Source organism: Nannobrachium achirus (genome assembly GCF_963921795.1).
Source record: "Nannobrachium achirus genome assembly, chromosome: 22".
NCBI lineage: Eukaryota > Metazoa > Chordata > Actinopteri > Myctophiformes > Myctophidae > Nannobrachium > Nannobrachium achirus.
This window is the reverse complement of record NC_137829.1, coordinates 12,918,450-12,944,929: the sequence shown is the minus strand read 5'-3', so window position 1 is coordinate 12,944,929 and position 26,480 is coordinate 12,918,450. Positions and strand designations below refer to the sequence as shown.

At 46.6% G+C, this 26,480-nt stretch overlaps 1 protein-coding gene across 1 annotated transcript in view; it reads right to left on the bottom strand.

The window, feature by feature from the left end:
* The window catches only part of sema5ba (sema domain, seven thrombospondin repeats (type 1 and type 1-like), transmembrane domain (TM) and short cytoplasmic domain, (semaphorin) 5Ba), a gene marked incomplete at its 5' end in the record, with an annotated part of 145,916 nt that overhangs the window by 18,379 nt on the left and 101,057 nt on the right, over positions 1-26,480 (bottom strand). Inside the window, 5 exons of the mRNA XM_080752503.1 lie at positions 8,618-8,830; positions 12,962-13,187; positions 22,534-22,681; positions 24,022-24,165; positions 26,135-26,319. Of these exons, the coding sequence (XP_080608629.1) occupies positions 8,618-8,830; positions 12,962-13,187; positions 22,534-22,681; positions 24,022-24,165; positions 26,135-26,319 (916 nt within the window). The remainder of the gene's footprint in view (positions 1-8,617; positions 8,831-12,961; positions 13,188-22,533; positions 22,682-24,021; positions 24,166-26,134; positions 26,320-26,480) is intronic.

The following is a 26,480-nucleotide window of genomic DNA, read 5'->3' as shown; positions in this document are numbered from 1 at the left end:
ATAGCAGATCCACAAGCTCACAGCGCAGCACAGAGTGCCGCACCGAGTGCCGCGAATGAATATATACCTCTTTGAATATATCTGCTATTTTTCAATAGCTAAAGTATAAAATAATTAAGGCCCCTCCACCTTGGGCCCTAGTAACTCAGTCCCACTCCCCCCCCCCCCCCCCCCCCCCCCATGTGACGCTCCTGCGTGTGTAATATGTACAGAAGCTGTCCTGAGTGAGTCCAGCCTAATGAGCGTGGGCTGTCTGTCAGTGCATTAGCGCAGCGGGCACAGGTCTGCTTATTATGTTCTGATGAGCAGATTGAAGCAACCAAACCTCAGCGAGCGATGAGCCCACAGCTGCCGCTGCTGTTAGCCATTAGCTAATGGAGATAATGATGCACTCGGCAGTACTGCACACGGCAGCCTCGCAGGTGCACATCACCCTGCATGTGACGCTGTGTGTGTGTGTGTATACAGTATGTGTAGGTAAAAAAAAAAGAAAGGAAACACAATCATGCTTAAGTGTTCTTTACACTCTTACCGTGTACAAGGGGTTTGAAAAAAGCTTCATTGAACTGTTGTGTGATGTGCATGTGTACTGTACACTGTAGGCATGTTTAGAGCCTAGAGGGTATGCGTGTGACATCATCATCATACCGCGGGAACACCTACTGAGTGGCAAGAAAACTACTTTCTGGCCATGACAGCCCATACTGTACATCTAAACAGAAAAGTCCCATCTAATTGCATTAAACAACGTTAAACGACGTTGTACTCACTTGGCCACTCACTTTGCCATTTGATTTGCCACTCACTTTATACATGCACATACCCTCTATGGTTATATACATCTACTGTAATACAGTATATGTAGGCTATTTTATATACATATACCCTGTGTTTGGTAACTTTTCTTTTAAAAGTAACTTGTTGCGTTACAGTATTACTGTCATTAAAAAATATTCTGTTACATCACAGTATTACCTTATGAGAAAAGTAACTATTTTATTATTATATATATTATGTTTGCATTACGAACGATTAAAACCCACCGCGAGGTAAACATAAAATCAAGAGTGCTGCAGCAGCCTACCCGGAGTGTTATTGTGGAGCTGTGCTAGGCTTCACCAAGGCTAATTTGCATGAACAATGCAAATGCGTTCTTTTTCCTTTGTGGCAACAGAAAGAACGGTAGGTTCCGTACGGAACCATTGTTTACTTAGATATGGAAGGATGACCTCCCACTTGGGTAATGACGCCCCCTGGCGATCATTCAGAGAAACTACTTCAGCTCCCGTACTAACGTAGGTAGGAAGGGCCTGTCACTCAAACCGGAGTGACCCGCCTCCAGGCTATATAAGCCCCCGGAGGCGGAAGTAACATCCTCTTAATACCACTCTCTGCCACATTCAGTGAAACAGAGGGGCATTACGTGGGAGGTCATCCTTCCATATCTAAGTAAACAATGGTTCCGTACGGAACCTACCGTTTACTGTCAATATTCCAGGATGACCTCCCACTTGGGATTCTTAAACTCCCCTCTAAGCCACAACCTACTCTCATACCCCCACACACCCCTCATACGGGTGAGCACAGCCCAAACGGGCTTGACCCATCACCCAGAAGGTCCCAGGCCCACCGGACCTGGGTGTGAAGGCATGAGAAAATAAGGAGAGACCCTGACAGACCGAAGTCCGCCTCATTCAACTAAATGAAAAGGACAAGTCCGCCTTATAAGTAAGACACACTATATAAGGAAAACACAGGGTCCCCCCCAAAATACCCCAGGTGGCTACATGCCCACCTGTGGGAGGGGAAGATCCGACTCCTCTATGACGTAGAGGAGGCAACTGCACCCAGAACCGAATGCGCTAGCGAAGAGGATTCGATATCCAGGTGATAGTAGGCTGCAAAGGTAGAAGGCGAAGACCAATTCGCCGAAACACAAATCTCCTGAACGGAGACTCCCTTTGCCAGTGCCCACGAAGTAGCCACACCTCTAGTGCTATGGGCTTTAAGTGCCGCCGGCACTTCCACACCCGCACTAGAGTAAGCCAGCCTAATAGCATCCACAATCCACCTCGAAAGAGTGGGTCTAGACACCGGCTTTCTGACAAGAACATTGCCCATTTCTACAAAGAGCTGAGAAGAAGCTCTAGAACCAGCAGTCCTGTCACAGTAGGCCTTCAATGCCCTGACAGGACAAAGGCAATTCAGCCGCTCATCCTCCGCCGAGACAACCGGAGGAGGATGAAAAGCCAGAAGAACAACAGGCTCCTTAGGAACCACCATGTTCTTAGGAACAAACTTAAGATGAGGCTTGAGCAACACCTTGAGATCATTGTTCATAAACTGCATGCACTCCGCAGACACCGAGAGAGCTTGCAGGTCACCAACTCTTTTAGCCGTGGCCAAAGCCAGCAAAAGAGCCGTCTTGAAACTCAAAAGTTTCAAAGGCATCCCTACAAGCGGCTCAAAGGGAGCCCGACATAGGCCCCCTAGAACCACCTGCAGATCCCAAACTGGGAACAAAGACCTAGTCACCGGCCTCAAACGTTCAACTCCTTGCATGAACTTGATGACCTCCGGGACTTTAGAAGGTGCCTTGCCCGCCACCCCCAGGTGACAGGCATTAATAGCCGCCAAATACCCCCTAAGGGTAGAAAATGCTAGACCACTTCTCAAGCGGTTCTGCATAAATTCCAGAATTTCCTGGGCTGACGCCACATGAGCCACCACAGGTGGAACACGCGACTCGCACCAGTCCTCAAAGGCATTCCACCTTCCATCATAAGACGCCCTCGTAGAGGGCGCCTTAGCACTCTGAATGGTATCAACCACTTCAGAAGAAAAACCGGCTGCCAGCAGGTTTAACCTTTCACGTGCCAAACCCACAGGTCTAGGACCTGCAGGCCTTGGTGGAAGATCTCCCCCCTGGCCTGACTCAACAGGTCCCTGCACTGAGGCAGCTGCCAACCCGGTTCGCAAAGGAGAGGGGCGATCGCCGATCTCCACGTGCCCTTGTAGGGAGCCACCAGGAGCATCTCCAGACCGAACCTCCTGACTCTCTCCAGAGTGGGTCGGATTAAGTCGAAGGGGGGAAACGCGTACAGTAGACCTCTCGGCCACGTGTGCGCTAAGGCGTCCAACCCCAAGGGAGGACTGCCCTTCACCGCGAAGAACAACGGACACTTCGTATTCTCCGCTGACGCAAACAGGTCCGCCACTGGCTGACCAAACTTGCGAAAAATCTGGCTCACCACCCTGGGGTGGAGAGACCAATCCTCGTAGCGAGGACCTCCCCTGGACAGGAGATCTGCTCCGCTGTTGAGGAGACCTGGGACGTGTGAGGCCCTGATCGACTTGAGGCGCGACAAGCACCAAACCGTCAATTCTCGAGCCAGACGGTCCAGTGGCAACGACGACAGGCCCCCCTGTTTGTTGACATAAAACATGGCCGTCGTATTGTCTGTCCTGACCAGGACGTGACAATGCAAAATCCAAGGCTCGAAATGCTTGAGCGCCAGGAGTATAGCCATCAACTCCAAATAGTTGATGTGACGACCCCTCATCTCCAGAGGCCAAAGCCCCTGCGCTGTGCGCCCCTCGAAAGTGGCTCCCCATCCACTGAGACTGGCGTCTGTCGTGATCGACTTGTGGGAAACCACCTCGCCAATCGAGACTCCGCTGGTGAGGAACCCCTCCACCAGCCACGGAGACAGGGCGATCGCGCAGGAAGGGGAAACCGTAACCTTCTTGTACTTCAAGGAGGGCGGGATCCCGAGTGATAACATCCATCTTTGAAAAGGTCTCATATGAAACCTGCCCAAACGCAACAGATGTACTGCGGAAGCCATCATTCCCGTCAGTACCATGCAACTCCTGTAAGTGACCTCCTGGCCCACTTGAAAGGAGTCGAGACATTCCCGAAACCTGTCCACCCTCTCCTCTGAGAGACGGGCCGACATGTCGGATGAGTCCAGAAGGACCCCAATGAATGTAAGACGACTTGCTGGAGTCAGCATGCTCTTGCCGTGGTTGACTATGAAACCTAAGGCCTTCAGGTGAGCCAAAACCACTTGTGTGTGACGCGCCACTTCGTGGGCGGAGCTCGCTGAAATCATCCAATCGTCGATGTACGTCGCCAACCTGACGCCCTGCCGTCTCAGCGGGGCGATGGCTGCTTCGGTCACTTTCACGAAAACCCTCGGGCTCAGTGACAGACCGAAAGGGAGTACTGTATACTCGTACAGGCGACCCTCGAAGGCGAACCGAAGGAATTTCCTGTGTGGGGGATAAATCTGTACGTGCTGATAAGCATCCTTCAGATCCACTGAACAGTGGAAATCCCCTTGCCTGACCGACCGTAACATGGTGGGTACTGTTAGCATCCTGAAAACGTACTTCTTCAGGTACACGTTTAGTGCCTTTAGGTCCAGGATGGGACGTAGCCCCCCCCCCTTTTTGGGCACCAGGAAATAACGGCTCCAAAATCCCATGCGGGATTGGGTCCTGTCCAGCTCCACTATAGCACCCTTGCTTAGCAATGAGCTGATCTCTTCTCTCAAAAGACTTGCTTTTAAACCACGTGCTCTGGTATGAATAACCCTGCTCGAAAGCGGGGGTATGTCTGCGAACTGTAACCTGTAACCCCTGGTTATCGTTCGAAATACCCAATGGCTCGGGTTGCATAACTTCCACTGGCGCGCACAGCGTGCTAGCGTGTTTTGAGCGAGAGAAACCCCACCACTGTGCTTCCGTGACGGCGGAGCTTTTTGGCGGCCGGACCGGAAGTGGGGAACCTGCGTATCCGTATCCGGAACGACCGGATGCGGAGCGCAAGGGTTCAATAGGCCGCATGGCGGAAACACCTTCTGGTTGTACCGCTTGACTAGCGGAGCTATTTTGCGGCGGGACCGGAAGTGGGGAACCTGCGTATCCGTATCCGGAACACCCGGATGCGGAGCGCAGGGGTTCAATAGGCCGCAAGGTGGGAACACCTTCCGATTGTACCGCTTGACTAGCGGAGCTCTTTTGCGGCCGGACCGGAAGCGGGGAGCTAGCGAATCCGTATCCGGTGAAACCGGAAGCGTTCGGTTTTGGCTCGATAGAGCGACAGGAAGAGCAAAGCGATTCGACTGATAAACAGACTCGCCCACAACTAAAGCATTCTCCCCTGACAGGAGAGGAACTTTTACGTTTAATACCTGCTCTAAGGCCTTTATGCTTGTCCCTTGACCCGGGCTCATAGTAGGCCGACAGAATTTCTGACTCAAGGTTAAATTCATAGCATCGCTCACGCGAGGGAAAATCCACTCGCGCGCATGAGGAACCATATAATTGTTTGACGTTAACATTACTGGTTGTTGATAAAACCTCTGACTGATTAAAGAGTCCTGACGGGACTCCATCATTCTTACAGGAGGCATGCATAAAGGATTCATATTGTCGACGCGAGGGATATCCCACTCGCGCGCTTGAGGAACCACATAATTGTTTGACATTAACATTACTGGTTTCTGATAAAACCTGTGATTGATTATCGAGTCCTGACAGGACTTCATCATTACTACAGGAGGCATGCACGATGGGGTCGTCTGTGCTAGTGCGAGAGAGTTGGACAGAGACAGACTTTGTTCTTTCAACATGTTTATTGCCGACACAGGAGGCATCAAAATTAACATTTTCATTTCCCCGACACGGGGTACCGAAAAACGCCCTCGTTTGGGGGGAGGGGGACCGAGAGACACCTCGGACCCCCGCCCCAGCACAATTCCCCTCTTCAGAGTGTCATTTGCGCTGTCCCCTACCGCGGCCACCGCGGTATGAAGACTGCTGCCTGCCATCCTTGGACGGGCGGCGCGGCTGAGCGCGCTCGGGAACCACAGCCTTGCTGCGGGGCCTGTCAGGCGCCCTGGCTGCAGAGGCTCCCCTGGAGGAAGACGAGTGCTTCTTAAAAGAAGCAGAGCGGCCCCTTTCCTTGGCGCGGGAGGAGCGGGACGTCCTCCTAGCTTGCTGCGGTTCATCCTGTGGCACTGTGGTGGACTCGACGATGTCCTTAGCCGCCTTGAAGAAGGTAACTCTACCCTGCAGCAGCTCCAAGCCCCCACCCATGAGGGTGGTGGGACTGTTCTCCATGTTTATGAGAGACTTGTACATCTCCCCGCGAGGACCTAGAGGCTTCTCGCCCACGTCCCTCTTAGGCTCGAGGTCGACATAGTCGAGCCAGCGGGCTCTCTCAGACTGGAGGTTGTAGTCCATGGACCTGCCCATCCACTTAACCGCATGCCAATTGACCTTCAGCATGATGTCAAATAGAGTGTTCAGTTCAGCTGTGTGCTCCCCCGTGGGCAGACCTTTGACCAGGTCCTTGGTGGAAGCGAGCAAGAGCTGGATCAGATTTAGGTCCTTAGCGGCCAGAGCAGCGGACCGGTAGGCGTTACGAGCCCTGTCCGACTGCAGCTTGTCCTCCAGGACAGTGAACCCCGGCGGGTTGGTGCCGACGGGGCCAACAAACGGCCCGTTCTTAGCCGTGCCTACATCTTTGTACTGGGGTCTGACAGAACTCAGAAAAGATTGTGCCAACAGGTGGTCCAGGTTAGGGCAGGTGGACATGCCTGCCTCCGCACCGCCCACCAAATCCAGCACAGAAAAAGGCAGCTTCCTGGGGTCTTTATGTGTCTTCCATGAGGAATGGAGGGCCTTGGTGAAACCTTTCACCAGCGGCAGCCTGGAGAGGACATACGGGGCGGGAACCGAAGGCTCCTGCCCGGGCATTTCATCATCATCCTCGGCCTCTTCAGAGGGGAGAGGAGGTGGCAACTCCTCTCCAACTCTGGCCAGAGCTCTCATGTAGACTGTGAGATGATCCAGCATTTCTGCTGCAGAATCGACGTCCTCTGCTCCCGCTTCACTCGCTTGACTGGCGGGTGGAGGGGCAGTGGTGCCTGAGGAGGCCTGGGAGCTCCCTGCGGCGTCCAGTTGACGTGCTGGATCCGCAGGGGCATTACCTTTCACAGTGACCGTGAGTCGAGAACCCTCGTCCTCGACGGAGTCCTCCTCCTCCTCGGCCGTGTATCCAGAGTATTCAGAACCAGAACCCTCGCTCTGACCGGAGCTCAGGTCCGACTCTCGCCTGAAGGTCTGGACTGTTTTGGTGATGCTCACGTCGAGGGGGACGTCCCCGACGGTCACATCCAAGCGTTTCTTTTTGGGCACCGCGCCCGAAGGGGAAAAGGCTACCGGAGATTTCGTCTGGGTGTTAGCCTTCTTGGTCGCCTTCTTAGCGGCGACTTCACCAGACCCGCCAGCTCCAGTGACAGTGGAGCTAGCTGCGGTCGGTTGCGCGGCAGGCGGTGTCTCATGTAGCACGGCGCCATCTTGACTTGGAATGGCGCGCTGGTTGTCAAGCGGATCTCCGGAAGGCAGCGCCGCACCTTGACCAACGGTGCGGGCCGCCTGGGGAAGGAAAGAATGGGCTGTGGGGTTGAGAGCAGTGGACCCACCTGGTGGAGCGCAGGCCCCGAGGCCTGCCCTGGCTAGGAAGAACCGGTGTATCAGTACATCGTGGTCGTAGGCCACGCAGCAGTCACAGAAAGGTCCTGCTCTCCCCTGAGGACTCAGTGCAGAGAAGGCGTGTGCAACGCCCATGCAGCCGACACAGAGATGGTGAAGATCCTGTCCGTCGATGAGTCCTGGACAGCCTGGACATTGCCTCGGCAGGAAGGCCAGAGGATCCATGGCGAAGCACTGTAGATAGAGTTAACCAGAAGCAGACGAGCTAACAAGCTAACGGCTAAGGCTAGGCCACGCTTGATTCGGGCAGGGCCTGAACAAGCGGTAAGCAGTGTAGCTAACGTTAACAATAGCAGACGAGCTAACAAGCTAACGGCTAATGCTATGCCACGCTTGCTTCGGCGGAGGCCTGAACAAGCAGTAATAATCCTTTGTTATAAAAGGAAATAACCGTCGATTTAGGACGGAACAAGAATAAGTATTCTTAAGTACGGGTTAATTCAACACTCGCCAGTGGGCGACTCCTAATGCCACCGCTTTAGGCTAATGCGCGAAGAATAATAATACAAGGCTGAGTTTCAACTTATCTGAATGTGATATCGCAGAGAGTGAAAAGAGGATGTTACTTCCGCCTCCGGGGGCTTATATAGCCTGGAGGCGGGTCACTCCGGTTTGAGTGACAGGCCCTTCCTACCTACGTTAGTACGGGAGCTGAAGTAGTTTCTCTGAATGATCGCCAGGGGGCGTCATTACCCAAGTGGGAGGTCATCCTGGAATATTGACAGTAAACAGGGAAGTATAGGTCTTATAAATGTAACTAAGCAATGCCATTATTTTAGAAAAGTAACCGAGTACTCTTAATTGCAAAACTAACGCTTTAGGTTACAGCGTTACCCAAAAAAGTATTCCCTTACAGACAGTAATGCTGCAACGATACAGTAACACTGAATACACACACACACACGCACGCACGTGCGCACACACACACACACACACACACACACACACACACACACACACACACACACACACACACACACACACACACACACACACACACACACACACACACACACAGTTTGCAGTAAGTGTACTGTGTTTCTGCTCTCACCAGGGCAGGCCTGAACGTTGCAGTCTTGGTACTCTACGGGGGAGCCGCGGCAGGAAACAGGGGAGCTCTTGCCCTCCACAGTGGCGCAGGTGCGCCGGCGCGTCCGGTACCCCTTGGCACAGCTCTGAGAACAGCTAGACCAGGTCTCCCACGAAGACCAGCCGGCCCCTGCAACTCTCACCACTGGAGTCTTCAGTAGGTCCTCAACCAGAGCTGCAGTATGGGGGAAAAGAATGGGTTAACCAGCCATAATACAGGGTTTTCTATAAATGTTCTTTTTTAAAGGAAAGAAATGTGTCGATGCAATAACATGTAATATACATCTTCGAACAGATTCATTAACAATTTTTCATGCCAGTTTACATGGGTTTAAAACTGGTTTACGGCATACAGAACGGATGATTTCCTACTGCGTTCCGCTCGTCACCAAGACTACAGGAAGATCAGGAGTGAGATGAAATGCACCGACGATTTCAGGCAAGAGTTTCGACAAAGTATGGAACATAATTATGTGAAAGGAAAAGAGGATGATGGCGAAATAAGTAGGACTGTATAGCGGTTGCTGGTAGGTAGTATCTTGCCCAAGTTCGGCTATGACAATGTCTAGCTAACCGGAGAGCCCATGGCCTGTACCATTGAACCCTTATATGTACTGTATAAGAGTAGGCTCTCTTGATGCACTAATTCTATAGTGCATCTATTCAATGTTCTTCTGTAAATAATATTCTCTGAGTCTCGGTATCTGAACCTCTATATCTAAGTATAATTCTAGATATCTCTGTAGATCTGTATACTTCTATATCTGAACCCAACGCCAAACCTCCCCCAACCTGATGGCTGAGATTATTGTTAATGCATCAACAGATGCAGTAGATAGAAGATAGTCTTGTCTGCTCCACTCCTCAAAGGAGGAGCAGGGAGTATACGACTTCTACCCCAAAGCCTGCCCTGAATCTGTTTCAGAGGAATCGGATGACGAAGCTGATATGCAGTATACCAAGACATCGCAGAACAGGCCCTTAATGCCGAGCATCGCATCCAAGAGGGAATGACAACCCCCTACATGATGTGCTTGATAACCAACAACAAACTACCTTTCCCTCCTACCTTTCCCACTATGACATTTAAAGGAAACCCATTAAAGTTCACAGGCTGGTTGAGAGATTCCGTTAAGAATATCGCAGACAAAACTAACCAAGCTGAGGAAAAGTTCGATTAACAGTATACGGCTGGTAAAGCATGTGGTATCGCTATAGAGCCTGTCAAAACATGGATTCCCTCTCAAGGCCACACAATTTGGACCCACGACTACTGATATCTCTAAAGGCCAGACTGCATCAATGCAACTGGTCGCAACTCCTTGCAACAAAACAGTTTTAAGGCACTTTAGTCCAAAGCAACTGCCATTGGGAATAATGGTTGCAAGTAGTTGCATGTTGCACAAAAAAAAAACTCCCCTGTGACCAGGAACACTCTGTCTACCAATGTCCTAACCTTAAAACCCTGTCGACAGAAAAAATGAAGGACTGGATAACGAATAGTACCAGCCAGGTGTTGTAAATGTGCCCGTGGCCACCAAGCAAAAAGGTGCACACTTAAAGAGTCAAGTGTATAGAGCATCGCAGTTGAAGCCCCACCCCGTCCTCACTCTGGTGTCGGAAGCGTTTTCCGCATTCATTTCTTCCATAGACATTTCATAAAGTATTTATTTAAACGTTTTTAAGCCTTGGACAAAGCCACCTCGGCTGGAGAGGGATCATGTCAATATTCAAATTTTTTTGAATGCAAAGATTAATTAGAAAGCTGAAAAAAAGAGCAGGGTACAAGACTGTGTACATCATTATTTTTAAAATTGCGGAAACTACACTCCCAGAATGCATTGCGAATGTTGTTGTTGTTTCCTGAAATAAAGCCCTTAAATCACGCTCAGTTTAGTTATCCAGGCCAGCATATGGCCTGAAATGTAGTGATTGTCATCTCTGTGGACGCTCTTATCGTCATCCTTAACATAGTGCATCATATTTGTAAAAGAAAGACGATCGCTCACGGAGTTCTGCTGACGTGCAATAATCCGCCGGGAAGACAGGGGCAGTAGCTACTTCCGCGGTAACCGCAAGATACATGAAAGAAGAAGAAGCTAGACCAATCACAGACGTCGATTTCACCGGATGTACATGTTTAGCAGTATGGGAAATTCTCTGTGCGATCTTGATTAAAACGTGTTTTTACTAAAACTAGAGTGATTGCATACATACTCGGGGGTTCTACAGGAGCATATAGAACCATTTTACAACCACCAGCCTAGTGGTAAGTGTACATTGAATTCCTACGACTTTGTGGCTGATAATGAAAAACGCTATGGTGAAAATGAATGGGTTGTTTACTTCCGACACCGCACTGCGATGCTCTATAATGTGCCAAGGACAAAACACTACCACATCTTCCACAATATCAACGTCGATCCATCCTCGGATCACCAAGAAACAACCGCATCGGCACCACTTATGTCCGTACCTGCCGCAAAGGAAACACCCCCTACCGACTCATTCCATGTTGGTAGTCCTCATAAACAATCACCCAGGATTGTGAGCTTGCCTCTGCAAAATGCCAAAATGTCCATCACGGTCCATGGGCCAGTGGTTCCCAACCTTTTCTGGATCAGGGCTTCAAAAACTCAAAGGTGTTCGTGTCCCAGTGGCCCACCCATCTGAGCACTTAACACGGACCACTTAAGTGGTCAGATGGGTGGGCCGCGCGTAGGCTATTTTCAGAATATGTTTGGGTTCAGGCTTGTATAATAGGGAGTATTCATCTGTATCACTTTTCTTTTTTGTTTACCTTAAATATGTTTTAAATTCTTAGTGTTTTGCCAATTATTTGGGGGCCCTCTTGCAATACCCTCATGTCCCACCAGTGGGCCCCGGCCTACAGGATGAAAATCACTGGTCTAATTAATACATAATCAAACTGTGGGTCTCCTTGAAATGACAAAGACTGAGAATCACTGCTTTATGCCCTCGCTCCCTCCCTTTTTGTCACTCTTAATCTTTCTCCCTTCCTTCATCTGGATGTGTGGCTCTCCCTTGGCGGTGGTGTTCCATCAGGGTGGCAGCGTGCTGGAGAGGCCTCCAGGGGATTGACACGGGGACGACAGGTAATCACTTGAGGAGCAGAGGGCAGAGGAAAAGGTAGCCGGGGACAGCAAAGGGCCGCAACCCTGAATAGTCTTGCCCTTCTCTCTCCCATCTGTGACACGCACGTACGCACGCATGCACGCATGCACGCATGCACACACGCACACACTCTGCTGGACTGTGACCCTGTCACAGGCTGAGGGAGAGTTACCAGATCTAACAGACAAAATGTCACGGTCCTGTACACCACGGTTGCGGACACATTTTTATGGGTCCCTTAATTTTTGGTTTCCTACATTTTAAATTTTTCACCAAAAAAAGCAATGATTGATTTTACTGAGTAGTTTCATGAATAAATAAAAGAAAAATCTAAGAAATTCCATAAATTAGAACACAAAATTAATTTTTAAGAAATTGTGAAAATAGCTGATCTACAAGCTCAACAAAGCGGTGTGAAGCGACGAGTTGTGAGCTTGTAGATCTGCTGTTTTCACTAGTTTGGGTCTCGGTCCCTCTAGGATGAGGGAAATATTAGGCTTCTGGGCTACAGGCAGGGTCACACGGGCACGCAAAAGACCTGTCTGTTCTAGACACAAATTATAACTCTTGTAGAATCTTTTATTTTGAAGAAATTTTTCTCTCTACAAGAGTTATAACGAGGAGAGGGGGAGGACGGGTGGTTGAGGCCGTTTAGTCTTCTTACTGTTCCAAACATGCACAAATGCAAAAAACAAAAATATATAATATAAACTGTTCTCTATCTATTCGCAACCTCCTCGGGATGTGTCAGTCCATATTTTTCAAGTGTTTTACTCTAGCTTGTCTCGGAATCTCAATGCATTTCCTGGTTTCCCCTGTTTCCTGGTTTCCCGCTGTTGTGCAGTGGCGCTCATTTGGGGAAACGAGGAAATGCAGTGAGAATCCGAGACAAGCTGAAGTAAAACACTTCTTTAATGAAAAATATGGACTGACACATCCCAAGGGGGTTGCGAATAGATAGAGAACACTTGTGGCAAGGTGGTGAGCATCTTATATTTGAGATTTGTACATGTTTGGAGCAGTAAGGGAATCAAACGGGCTCACCACCCGACCCGTCCATTGCGGCTCGTCGTTATAACCCTGTAAGAGTAACAACGTCTTCAAAATAAAAGTCCTCTTACGGGTGTTGTTATTTATGGCTATGTCTGTTCCACCTCGCGGTGTCTCTTACTGTCGGTCTCGCAGGCGGCCGTGCCGTCGTTGGGGCAGAAGCGCGTCTCCACTTTCCTCCGCCCGATCTGCAGCTCGTGCGGGTCGGCCAGGTGGGCGCGGCACATGTAGCGCACCCGCTGCTCCTGGCGCGCCCCGCCCTGCGTGACGTTGACGGGCATCCACGGCGTCCACGGGGTGTTCCGCTTCACCTCCGGACAGGCCTCCAGGTTACAGGCTTTGTACTCCTGAATAGTGGGGGCGATACAGAGAGTTGCTTATTATGACATGCTGTTTTACCAATCATAAAAGTCTTTGTCCTGGTCCTTAAGATCTACCACCTGATCCAGATCTACAAGCTGGTAGATCGTAGAGCTTGTAGATTGTAGATCAGCTGTTTTCAAATAGGCTAGGTATAAAATAGGGCTAAAGTGGATTAGTGTGTGTGTAGTGGAGTAGAAGAAAAAGTACTGAAAACTGGAAAAACCCAAGTAAAGTATAAATACCTCAAGATTTTACTTAAGTACAGTACTTGAGTAATTGAGAGTAAATGTGTAAAGCTACTTTACACCTCATATCCTAATGGCTCTTCCCTATGGTCTCACCTGTTCTCATATTCAGTTCTGTTCAGATCTGTGATTCAAATCTGTACTGGTGCCTGCTATCATCACTGGAGACTTCAACATTTATTACAGTACGTATCTTCTATTGTTCTATACACCAGGGCTCTTAAACGTTTTCAGGCCAAGGACCCCTTAGTTGAGAGAGAGGTGAAGCAGGGAACCTTTTCATAGATTCCATTTAGTTTCATTGTTTGACAGCGCAATCATCATTGTATTATGGATTCATGTAAATTTGTGTTTTTATTTAACCACTTGAACCGTCAATACTTAATAAACGTGACCTTTCACTCTGTACTTAGTCTGCTCTTTTTCCCCTCTACACCAAAGCTCTTTGCCGAAAATAGACGATCTACAAGCACGTTGTGAGCTTGTAGATCTACTATTTTCGGCTTAAGTTCTCAGAATATGGACACTAGGGTTCAAGTGGTTAACATAAAAAAGGAGGAAAAAGGTTTCTATCATACAAACATTTGGAGGACCCCCTGTCGAAACTCTGAGGACCCCCTAGGGGTCCCGGACCCCATGTTGAAGACCCTTGCTATACACTAACACATCATGAAAGCCATGAATTAGTCATTGTTCACATCGCAATCTCAGGATGCTAGTCTGGTATCGCATCCAAGCAAACAATATAAACCAAGCTTAATGAAATCACTCTAGTCTACAGAAGCTTTGCTAGTGTATGCCTTGGCTCCATTAAATCCCACATCAACTGCCTGTCCATCGCTCTGCCTCGTGTTTGAGTGGACTCTGTTGGGCTTCCCACATTAATCTGTTTGCCTGTGGTTCACAGAGGTTTGAACTGTTGCTACTCCCTAAACTCTGGATAAACATTCATGATTCAACAACAGAAACCACAGCAAGTAAGGAAGGTGCAGTAGCTCCCATACATAGCTTAACCACTTAAACCCTATATCGATCTGGCCTCGTGTAGCCAGGCTTACTCATCTGCGAAGAGAAAAGCCTGGTTACGACGTGAGGCTGATACGGCATAGAACGGTGCTACTTCTTCCGACCCTTTGGTTGCACTCGTAATAAACAATAGCCAAACAAAAACATGGATTCTGACAAATTTACACCTATTAAGAGCGAGTTAAGAGCTACAATCTATTTACCTGGGCGCATGGGTCGACTCAACTGAGAAAGACCTTAAAGTAAGGAAGGCACTCGCTTGGAGGGCCCTGAACGGCATGAACATTGTATGGAACTCTAACCTCCCCCGCCAAATCAAACTTAGCTTCTTCTTTGCAACGGTGGAGTCTGTTCTCCTCTATGGCAGTGAATGCTGGACCCTGAAGCCAACCCTGCAGAAGTCTCTAGACGGGTGCTACACTAGAATGTTGCGTGCAGTACTCAACATCAACAGGAGTGCACATGTTACAAACAGGAGCCTGTATGAGGGAATACCAAAGGTAAGCGAGAAAATTGCCACCAGAAGAATGAGACTAGCAGGACACTGCCAAAGACACCAGGAGCTTCCAGCCAGCAAATTGGTACTGTGGGAGCCAACACATGGGCACCGGTCGCGAGGACGCCCCACAAAAACATACGTGGACGTACTCAAGGAAGACGTAGGGACACAGAACACCAATGAGCTGGCCAGATGTATGGAGAACCGAGATGACTGGAAACAACGATGGAGGGCTCGTCTGAGGACGACCTAGATAGATATCTATTTAGGTTTGTTTAGCTGGCGGACGTAAACAGACCTGCACTGCGTGATGTAACTTCCCTTAACCGCAGCACTTCCGCCACTTCAGTTATGCAGCCCACAGCGGGTATTGTGGCCAGGGTGATATCGATCAGAGTTCCCCAAGATTTTATACTTGGTCCACACCAAATCAGATCTACAAGCTATGTAGATGTTTGCCTATTTATGACATGCCCAGAATGGGGACACTAGGGTTCATGTGGTTAAACAATCACGAATCCATGAAACCATTTTTGTTTTGCACACAATAAAAACAAAAAATTATATCTTCTGGAATTTAGCAGATGGAAATTAGCAGATGGGAAGGAGATTGGAGATAGACTTAGAAATTAGATTCTTCTGATCTCCCCTGTCAACACCTGCTCTCACCTCTACAGGGACCTTTCTGTTGTTTCTTAGGCTTTGCTGAGACTGCAGGCAGATCCGAGTCTCAAATACGATCTTGAGGACTGACTGTCCAAACTGTTCATTGCAAGGGATCGAATTTGTGTATTCAGACATTGTTGACATATCTGCATTGGCTGCTGTGGTACGTAACGACACACTGTAAGCGTGCGTAATGCTTATTTTATACTCTATCTATCATATACTGTATGATCGTGCGGCTCGTCAAAATAGCATAATCAGGTTGACAACCTGCAATGCAACGCATTGTGAGCTTGTAGATCGGCTATTTTCTGCAAATGACACTGAAACAAATAATTCAGAATTTCATACAACCTTAGGAATATCATTGAAAAAACTTAATTAAAAAACAATCCAATTCCAACCTGGATATACAGGTCAAATATGGGATTTGGGCTGCCAAACTGGACCTAGCCTTCTGAGTTCAGCTGAAATGTTTATCTACAAAACTGCAGTGGCACTACAGTCTCACTTTGATTGAGATCCTCTGTGGTCTCGGAAGACATGAACTAAAAATGCTGTCAACCATTTATAAATGCAAGAAATGTCTGTGTGCATGCATGCGTGCGCGCGCGTGTGTGTGTGTGTGATGTATAGACGGGCCGGGGCCTCCAATTCCAAATACTATGATAATGGATACTGTAGTAACTAAGCATTAAGAACTCTGACAATGGGTGATTGCATAATTGAGGGGAATGTGTTCCCAACGGGCATCACCCTTGTTAACTGAATTTTGCGACTGCTTCTAAGAGGCGATGACAGGATGTTCGGTGCAGACTAGCTCTCTCCAGACCGGGAAACTCATGAGGGGAGACCAAAGCCCCGTTGTGGGGTCCGGTGCATGGCACATATTGGGCCCAAATCATCAATCTGGTCTTAAATATAGTGTATTTTTTTTCCTTAAATTTCTGATTAAATTTCTGTAAGCAAAGCGTGTAAGCGTATTTCCCAACGTATTTCGAGCCTATTTTTTTTTCTCCTAAAAACATTGCTGAATCTGACCCTGAACTTGAGAATTGTCCTAAATGCCGGTAAGATCAAAATATGGGTGTAAGTTGGTCGTAAAGGGCTTGATGAATCGGGCCCATTATCTCTACCTTGGCAAATGAAGCCAACATTGTTTTAAACTTTCAGATTAAAACAGATACATTTACTTGTAGTTCTCAGTTGTGTTGCCATGACACAATCAGCAGTTTATAACTCTATTAGGCTACTATATTTAAACATTTGTAGTCATGGATAAGCTTTTGTACAGATAAGAGCAACACATAAAATTATATTCTAAGTATAGAAATCATATGGTTAACATTTGAAAATGTACTAATAGATGTAGATAACAATCTAACAATCAGTCAGTTAATAAGATCAGTAATAAGATCGGTGTGTGTATGTGTGTGTGTGTGTGTGTGTGTGTGTGTGTGTGTCTGTGTGTGTGTGTGTGTGTGTGTGTGTGTGTGTGTGTGTGTGTGTGTGTGTGTGTGTGCAGAGATGGGAAGTAACGAAGTACAAATACTTCGTTACTGTAACAAAGTACATTTTTCAGTACTTTGTACTTTACTGAGTAATTATTTTTCTGGGTACTTTTTACTTTTATCCGTTACATTTTAACACAAGTATCTGTACTTTTACTCCGCTACATTTTCAAAACAGGCTCGCTACTTTGGTTTTGTGTTAATGTTGCGCCGATGCGTGGCAGATCAAACAAAATGATTACAGCGCTTGATCATCATTCATAGAGGCTGCGGTGACGCTCTGCTGCTGCCTGGCCAGAGTGAGAGTCATTGTGTCAAGTAGGAAAGCACCGGTCTATTTACTTCCTGCAACTAGACTACCAAATAAAACTAATCATATAGCCTACATAACATAATAGCCTAATCCCCTATGCTCTTATTTTGAAATCCACGATTTTCATAGGAAGAGGAAGAAAGGTGGTTTAATTCTACCATCATGCTAAACCATTCATCTCCTCGTCACAGCTTTCAAACATCAACAATTAATTCACGTGGATTATAACTAACTATGGATTATAAACACAAGACTTTGGCCATATGCTGCTCCTGTAATGCACACGCGTTGGAAATGCGTTCTTTTTTAACCTCCGAAGCTTAGGTGAGTCAGTGCAATTGCTTTTTATCTCATGCTGGATAAAGTTCTGTATGGAAAAAGTGAAACGTTCTGCAGACTCTGCACAACTGTAGCTTCGGTCATCTTTGCCTCGCAAAAGCCTTTAGCGTGTGTGTGTGTGTGTGTGTGAGAGAGAGAGAGAGCGCGCGCGTGCGTGCCCTCATGCGCGTGCATGCATGCATTTGTTTGAATTGATTGATTGAATACTTGATTAGCAGTTCGCATAGCAAACGCACTCCTGTATGATTATCATCCATACAGTCTGTATGGCTTGTTTACATTGGGGTCCTCTGACAGACATGCAAAACATCTTAAAGTATAACAGTCAGAAATCTGTCTGTCTGTGGATGTGAGATGTATTATCTATCTATAAATGCGAGAAGTCTCTGCGTGTCTGTCTGTCTGTCTGTCTGCGTGTATGTAATCCGCGTATCTCGAGAACCGTTCGTCCCACCGGCTTCAGATTCGGCACGCACGTTCTCCGCCGCGGCGCGGAGTGCAGTGCCCGGCCTCGACCCGACCCGACGCGCGTTTTTTCCGAAACGGCGCGAAACGTTCGGAATCTCCTTATGCGGAGCTGATTGTTGACATCAGGCTGTTCCTGAGGAAATCGGCACAATCGCTGACTCATTGTGACATCACTTCATAAAAGGCTCTGACATCACATACGCCACATGAGTCAACAAAAAATCTCGGTGAATGTGTATGTATGTATGTGAATCTCGAGAACCGTTCTTCCACCGGCACGCGCGTTCTCCAGATATGGGCCTAAAATGAATCCCCGAATGGGGAGCTGATGTCTGACATCAGAGTTTTCCGCAACCGGTACTGTGTGTGCAGAGATCTCCATATATGGGCATAAGGGGACAAAGGCAAACAGATGGTCAAAACGGGTCCTATGACAACAGGTATATTGGGGTTTGCATTAAAGGGTGGGGACAAAGGCTAACAGATGGTCAAAACGGGTCCTATGACAACAGGTATATTGGGGTTTGCATTAAAGGGTGGGCATTAAAGGGTGGGGACAAAGGCTAACAGATGGTCAAAACGGGTCCTATGACAACAGGTATATTGGGGTTTGCATTAACACATGGGCGGCCAAGGTTTATAACATTTATAGCTGTTGCTGGTGCCACCATTGACTTACGTTATGTTTTGATGAGCCCCGCAAGCTTCGTGCGTGTGCACGTGCGTGTCCAGAGAAGATTGAGGAGGTACTCCATTTGTTTACAAACGCTCGCGAAACTCGCGGTAAAAAAATCGCGGTAAATTCGCGGTAAAGTGTCGCCGTGAAAACAATCAGCTCTCTGCCTCCATGGGGCTGTTTTTACCTCATTCTCAGATAAAGCCGTTCTTATGTTTCAAAGTAGAATCTAAAGCCATGTAAAATCCTTCCGTGTGGGGAGAGACAGGGGGCTTCCTGCCCTGGCTGGGTGACGTAATGGATTCAGGGCATGCAAAGGGAAGCTGCGGTCTCGAAAAGTTAACTATTTGTTGACTCGTCCCTCGACGATATAACTTCCTGTGGCAGGGTGACATCTAGTGGCCATAACTCGTCCCTGAACGCGTTTGGCTCCCCAAGTGTTAAAGGGTGGGGCATTCATGGGGTCCGCTCCAAAAAAGAAAATAAAAGAGACAAAGACAAACATAAGACAAGCGACAAAGCGTGGGACTGGGAGGATGACTTGAATGATGCAGATTTAAGCAGGCTGTGTATTCTGCTTAAAGAAGAAACAAACAAAAAGCGACAGAGATCTCATATATGGGCATAAAATGGACGCAGATAAACAGATATCTCCATATACGGGCATAAAGGGACACAGACAGACAGATACAGAGATCTCCATATATGGGCATAAAATGGACGCAAATAGACAGATATCTCCATATATGGGCATCTTGAATGATGCAGATTTAAGCAGGCTGTGTATTCTGTGTATGTATGTATGTGAATCTCGAGAACCGTTCTTCCACCGGCACGCGCGTTCTCCAGATATGGGCATAAAATGAATCCCCGAATGGGGAGCTGATGTCTGACATCAGAGTTTTCCGCAACCGGTACTGTGTGTGCAGAGATCTCCATATATGGGCATAAGGGGACAAAGGCAAACAGATGGTCAAAACGGGTCCTATGACAACAGGTATATTGGGGTTTGCATTAAAGGGTGGGGACAAAGGCTAACAGATGGTCAAAACGGGTCCTATGACAACAGGTATATTGGGGTTTGCATTAAAGGGTGGGCATTAAAGGGTGGGGACAAAGGCTAACAGATGGTCAAAACGGGTCCTATGACAACAGGTATATTGGGGTTTGCATTAAAGGGTGGGGCATTCATGGGGTCCGCTCCAAAAAATAAAATAAAAGAGACAAAGACAAACATAAGACAAGCGACAAAGCGTGGGACTGGGAGGATGACTTGAATGATGCAGATTTAAGCAGGCTGTGTATTCTGCTTAAAGAAGAAACAAACAAAAAGCGACAGAGATCTCATATATGGGCATAAAATGGACGCAGATAAACAGATATCTCCATATACGGGCATAAAGGGACACAGACAGACAGATACAGAGATCTCCATATATGGGCATAAAATGGACGCAAATAGACAGATATCTCCATATGGGCATCTTGAATGATGCAGATTTAAGCAGGCTGTGTATTCTGCTTAAAGAAGACACGGGTCCTATGACAACAGGTATAATGGGGTTTGCATTAAAGGGCGGGGCATTCATTCCCTATTTACATCGTTCCCGAGTTGGCCAGGTCGCCGACAGCTTCTAGTAATTATAATTGAACAATAAAAACGACATTCTTATTAGGAAACCTTATCTGTATTTTAACATCAGTCATAATGGTGTAGGCCTACTTGGTGGTCAATTGGCACTTTAAAAAATGGGTTACAAAATCGTGGGATATACATATATTTTTTATAATAATAATGATTGTTCTTGGAGAGTCAAATATTATCTATAACTGGTACTCAGTCTAAAAAAACACTGCTGCATTTAGATTTCACATCATAGTAGGAAACCAATTCTGGGCCAGTTTTAAGACGTATGTTTGGTGGGGATCTTTTAATTTGAATATCCTTAACTCATTGAGTGCCAGCTTATCACCACTAGAGGGCGCCCAGTGACCAGAGAATAATAGAGAATAATAGAGATATGCTGGTAATGCATGCCCAAGCCCTGGAGCCATGACTTGCCTGAACACTTTCCTTTGTGCATGTACAGGAAGAGGATGAAGTTAGCTTGAAGTTAGCTATTGGCTACCAAGCATTTTAGAAGCCTTATTTTCGTCAACTTAGCCATGATTAAACCTTGCACACCTCATGCATGGGAAAAAACAGAGAAGAATGAGCTCTAAAAAATCCAATGCAATCCTGGATTGCATTGGAGTGGATTTGTGCAGTTTGTTCACAGCTTTCAAACAAAAAAATCCGATTGGAAATCCGTTCAGGCATTCTTGAGATAATCGCCATTATGTTTTACATGTAATGTAAACAAAAATGGCTGCCCTGTATGTTAGATGGGGTTGTATGGGGGTGGAACATGCAAAATCGCGATTGAAATCATGTTCACCAGATTTGATGGGGTCCAAAAAATAAAAAATAAAAAAAATTCAAAAAAAAAAATTTCAAAAAAAAAAAAAACATTTTTTTTTTTTTTTTTTTTTAAAAGCCGAACTTGTTCGGGATCGGCACTCTACGATACGCTAATAAAGCCGAACTAGTTCGGGATTGGCACTCAATGAGTTAAAATTCTAGAAATATACGGTAAAAATACTTTTACTTTTACTTTAAAAGTACTTTTCAAAGCACGTACTTTTTACTTTTTACTTGAGTAATTATTTGGAATGAGTACTTTTACTTTTACCAAAGTCGTTTTTTTCACAAGTACTTTTACTTTTACTTAAGTACAGAACGTGAGTACTTTTCCCATCTCTGTGTGTGTGTGTGTGTGTGTGTGTGTGTGTGTGTGTGTGTGTGTGTGTGTGTGTGTGTGTGTGTTTTTCCAGTGTGAGTGCTCTCTCCTTCATGCTCTCTACCCTCTCTTTCTCACATTATTCACATGCAAATTACACATGTCCTCAATATAGGAACAATTATGAAATTAATTCATTTTACGATAATTATGTTTACCACTTTCAGTTAATCATATATTTCGTCTCTAACGAGATGAGGACTGATTACTACAGTTAACGACATTAAGTTGCCTTTCCCATAATTAAGGCAGGATAACTGTAGAACTAGAGAATCAGGAATAAAACAGGAATGCCTCCATCTGTCTTGTTTGAACCGGAGAATGCATAAACATATTGTTACAGTAGATTCGGTTATAAGTTATCGGTGATAGAATAGTTCCGATGATTGGCTGGTTAATCCTCTAATGCAGTGGTTCTCAAAGTGTGGTTCAGGGACCCTCTGGGTTCATTGAGGGGCTTCCAAATGGACCCTTACAGGTCTATATGGGTGCTATCACCTGTTGTGTGTGTATGGGGGCCTTTGGCGTCTACCTGCCATTTCGGAGGTTGGCGTGTAGAGTAGACTTTTCACAGCATACTGCCAGGAACTACTTCTTTTATGGGTTAATAGTGTGTGTGTGTGTGTGTGTGTGTGTGTGTGTGTGTGTGCGTGCGTGCGTGCGTGCGTGCGTGCGTGCGTGCGTGCTTGCGTGCGTGCGTGCGTGCGTGCGTGCGTGCGTGTGTGTGTGTGTGTGCACATTCCGTACCAGTGCACAGCCTGGACAGCTGTTGCCGTTCTCACAGGTTCGAACCCTGGAGTGGACGCCTCCAGCGCACTCCGTGCTGCACTTGGTCCAGGAACCCCAGGGGGACCAGAAGATAGGCTGGGGACAGGACACGCCCTCATTGCAGAACCTGGTTCATGGGGAAGGAGAGAAATTACTGACCTGGACAACACAACAAGGCGCATGATGGTGTACTTTGGCAGCCAAAGAAAACATTATATAAACAATATATATTTGAAATACGTGCACTTTACTCCAGCATTGACTGAAACACCCTACCAGTCAAAAGTTTGGACACAGCTTCTCATTCAATGGGTGCGTTCAGAAATGCGCACCGGGTGTGTGCTCAGTGTAGTGAGGCGGTGACGTTGTAGAGTGCATTCAGTGTGTGGCTTATTTACAAACAAACAGTTAAGAGGCAGCTGTGCGCTTTTTCAGTCTGAACTCTGAAGGAAAACGTTCAGAAAAGCAGCAGTTGCTAACGTAACACTGCTATTGAAAGTTAATTTAATTCACAACACTGGCCTACCTACTGTTAGTTTACACGTTGATGCGTGTGTAACAATAAAGCCCAAAGGACCAATAAAGCAGTAAATGGTGCATTTTGTTATCATTTATGCCATTGTTCACAGCTGAGAAGCGCGAGACACCGCCATGAAAATCAACCAATAAAAACACTTTGTTGCCAAACCCCATAGAGTAGGGTATTTCAGTGCGTGCACTGAGTCTGAACACACCCAGGGGGAAGTGCGCGCACTGGATTTCCGAATGACAATGCACCGAGTGCACCGAATAAACGAACGACAACATGGCACACCAGAGCGTTGAGTGCGCATTTCCGAACGCACCCAATGTGTGTGAGAAGCTGTGTCCAAACCTTTGGCTGGTAGGGTGTAATATGGATACGTTCATCTGCTGATCATATCATCGATACGTTCATTTAGTGATCATATCATTGCTGTCGGGCGGAAACCTTGTAGTTCTATTGGTCACAAGCTCCAAATAGCGGGAAAAAAAGCTCACACTATAGCTTGTAGACAGTGGTGTAAAGTAACTAAGTACATTTACTTAAGTACTGTACTTAAGTACAGTTTTGAGGTATTTACCCTTTAGTGAGTATTTCCAGTTTTCAGTACTTTTACTTCTACTTCACTACATCTCAGAGGAAAATATTGTACTTTTACTCCACTACAACTATTTGAAAACTTTAGTTACTAGTTACTGTGCAGATATAAATGGTTATATTATAAAACATACAACATAATCCACTTTAGCCCTATTTTATACCTACAGTAGGCTATTTGAAAATAGCTGATCTACGGGCTCACAATGCGTCGCATCGCGACGCATTGTGAGCTTGTAGCAATCCAGATGATTGCTACAAGCTTGCAGCAATCCAGATGAGTATCAAGAGTGATTGTTTCAAGGATTTACTCTGATATGAAAGTTTGGGTTGTTATGTTCTGTCACCTCTCATCTCTACTTGGTCCCACACACACACGGCCCCCGTGTCGTGGCGAGGGGTTGTTACAGGAGCGCTGGCGGAGCTCGAACCCTGTTCCGCACGTGGTGCTGCACTGTCCCCACGATGACCACGGTGTCCAGCCTCCATTCCTAGAGCAAAAGGCAGTTAAAAAGAAAGCATTTATGCAACATACGATGCCATGTTTATTAATAAATGGAGTCTTTATTAAGGCTGGGCGATATTAGGAAAACCTTCGATATTCGATAACGTTGTTGAATACCTCAATATCGATATTATTCACGATATTAGTAAAAACAATTGCATTATATCGTTTTTAATGTTTTTCTGCTTTAGGTCCAATGCCTGTCTAGCCCAGATAATGAATAGCATATCCATGCATGCACATTGCACAGTACACATAGAATAAAGAAATGCCTTATTTCCATTTTCCAACAATGGTTTTATTGAAATAACCACACCTGGTTACAGATGGACTGCTTTTTATGCTACGTGCATGCATAGTGTGTCTGTTAATTAATTTGACACATACACCAATATCTAATTTCAAGCAGTCTTCGTCGATATGTATACCTCACATGTTGATACCTCGATATCGATACATTTTCGATATATTGCCCAGCCTTAGTCTTTATTAACTGTAAGTATTTCAAATCATCTGTCTAATTTATGCCTCTGTGACACAGAAGAGCAGACATACCGGTATGCAAGACACTCAATTTGACTGGGGGGGGGCACATTCCTTCAATTTGCTAAAGTGCTTTGTAGCCGAGTATAGCTCTACTCGTGATTTAATTGTCGCTCCCTGCAAAGTCACAATTCCATTTTGCCGCCCAGGATTAAATCTGGCAGAGTGATCCAAGGCACCTAAACTCTTTGTACTAGCTCTGTGGCTCAAAACCTGTGATTGGCCAATCTCCCCCGAAGACACAGGTAGCGAGACTCTTTGCAAGGAGAACTGGGGTGTCTAATAAAATTTCACTCATTCTTGATCCTCCTCTCTCATCTTGTCAACGCAGAAATTGTACCCCAAGGTGGATGTGCCAATGTGAATGAGGGCATCACGGCTGCAATAGCAGTGTTTAAAGAATAATGTTGGAAACCCATTTGATTCCCACTCAGGATAATTTGCAACCATGTCATGACCAACAAGCTGAACATTATCTCTGTAGAAACAGAGGCAATATTCTGGGAACTGTAATAGATGAACTACAGTGGCTTAGAAGAGCAGCTCTGACCAGCTTTGACTTTGAAGTTCTTATTAAATGTAGATGGCAATGAGAACGATGTGGCAGTGGATAAACCTGCATTAAATCCACCTTATCATACCACCGTGAACATAATTGGATTACAGCGAATGCCATAAATTTTTAACGTAGTTACATGAAAAATACAATCTTGTCATGTACAGTTCAGTGGGCATCGGCATTGCCTTGCCAACCTTTTTTAATTCTCAATCCCTGTATCACAAGTTCTGTGACTTGTGAATAGGTCTGAGGTCATATCATCGTGCGGGACTGTATCTGGCAGGGGTGTTGCACCAAATTCTGGGCTATGGGTACAAGGATTCACTGTGGGCCCCCCATGAATGTTCATGGGGGAGGGGGTTTAGCCCATTTAGACTGGGAACACATTATTACACATTATTTTGTGCTTTAACTATTGAAAAATAGCAGCTATACAAGCTATACACAGCGGCGCTGCGAGCTTGTAGATCTGCTTTTTTTTTATCGTTAAAGTTTGTGCAAGTCTTTGAATATTTCAAATCCTTCTAAGGTTTTTTGAAAAACCTATGTTTCTATGTCAGTAGTGCTCAAACCATTTCATGTGAAGGACTCCCAAAATGATATGTATTTTGCCACGGACCCCCATCTTAAAATATTTAGTTCCAGGGACCCCCCAGAAGCAAAATTTGAGTTACAAATGTTTGCTTACAAAATGCATATATTGAAAGATGTGCACACATTTCCACGACTTTCCACGAATAGCAGATCTACAAGCTCGCAGATCTGCTATTTTTCAGTAGCTAAAGTATAAAATAATTAAGGCCCCTCCACCTTGGGCCCTAGTAACTCAGTCCCACTTTTCCCCCCCTGGTACCTGGAGCAGTTGGACACTTCGATGGTGTGGCCATCGCAGTTCCTGCCCCCGCAGCGGGGGACGGGGCTGTCGCAGGCTCTGGAGCGACACAGGCAGGAGCTGACCCCGTCCGCCCCGTCATCGTTGTTGCACGGCTGCCACGGCGCCCAGGGTCCGAAGAAACCGTGGGTGGTCTGGTTCCGGAGCTGGAAACCCCCAAACACACACAGTATGGCTTGATTGCGGACAGAGCATGAGTGGCACGAAGTGGCCATAGAAAAACACCTTTGAGCATTACTGCACCCTTATGCTACGTTCAAACCTGAAGCTATTTCTTTCTAGTCGCTTCAATTGCTTCACTTTGGTC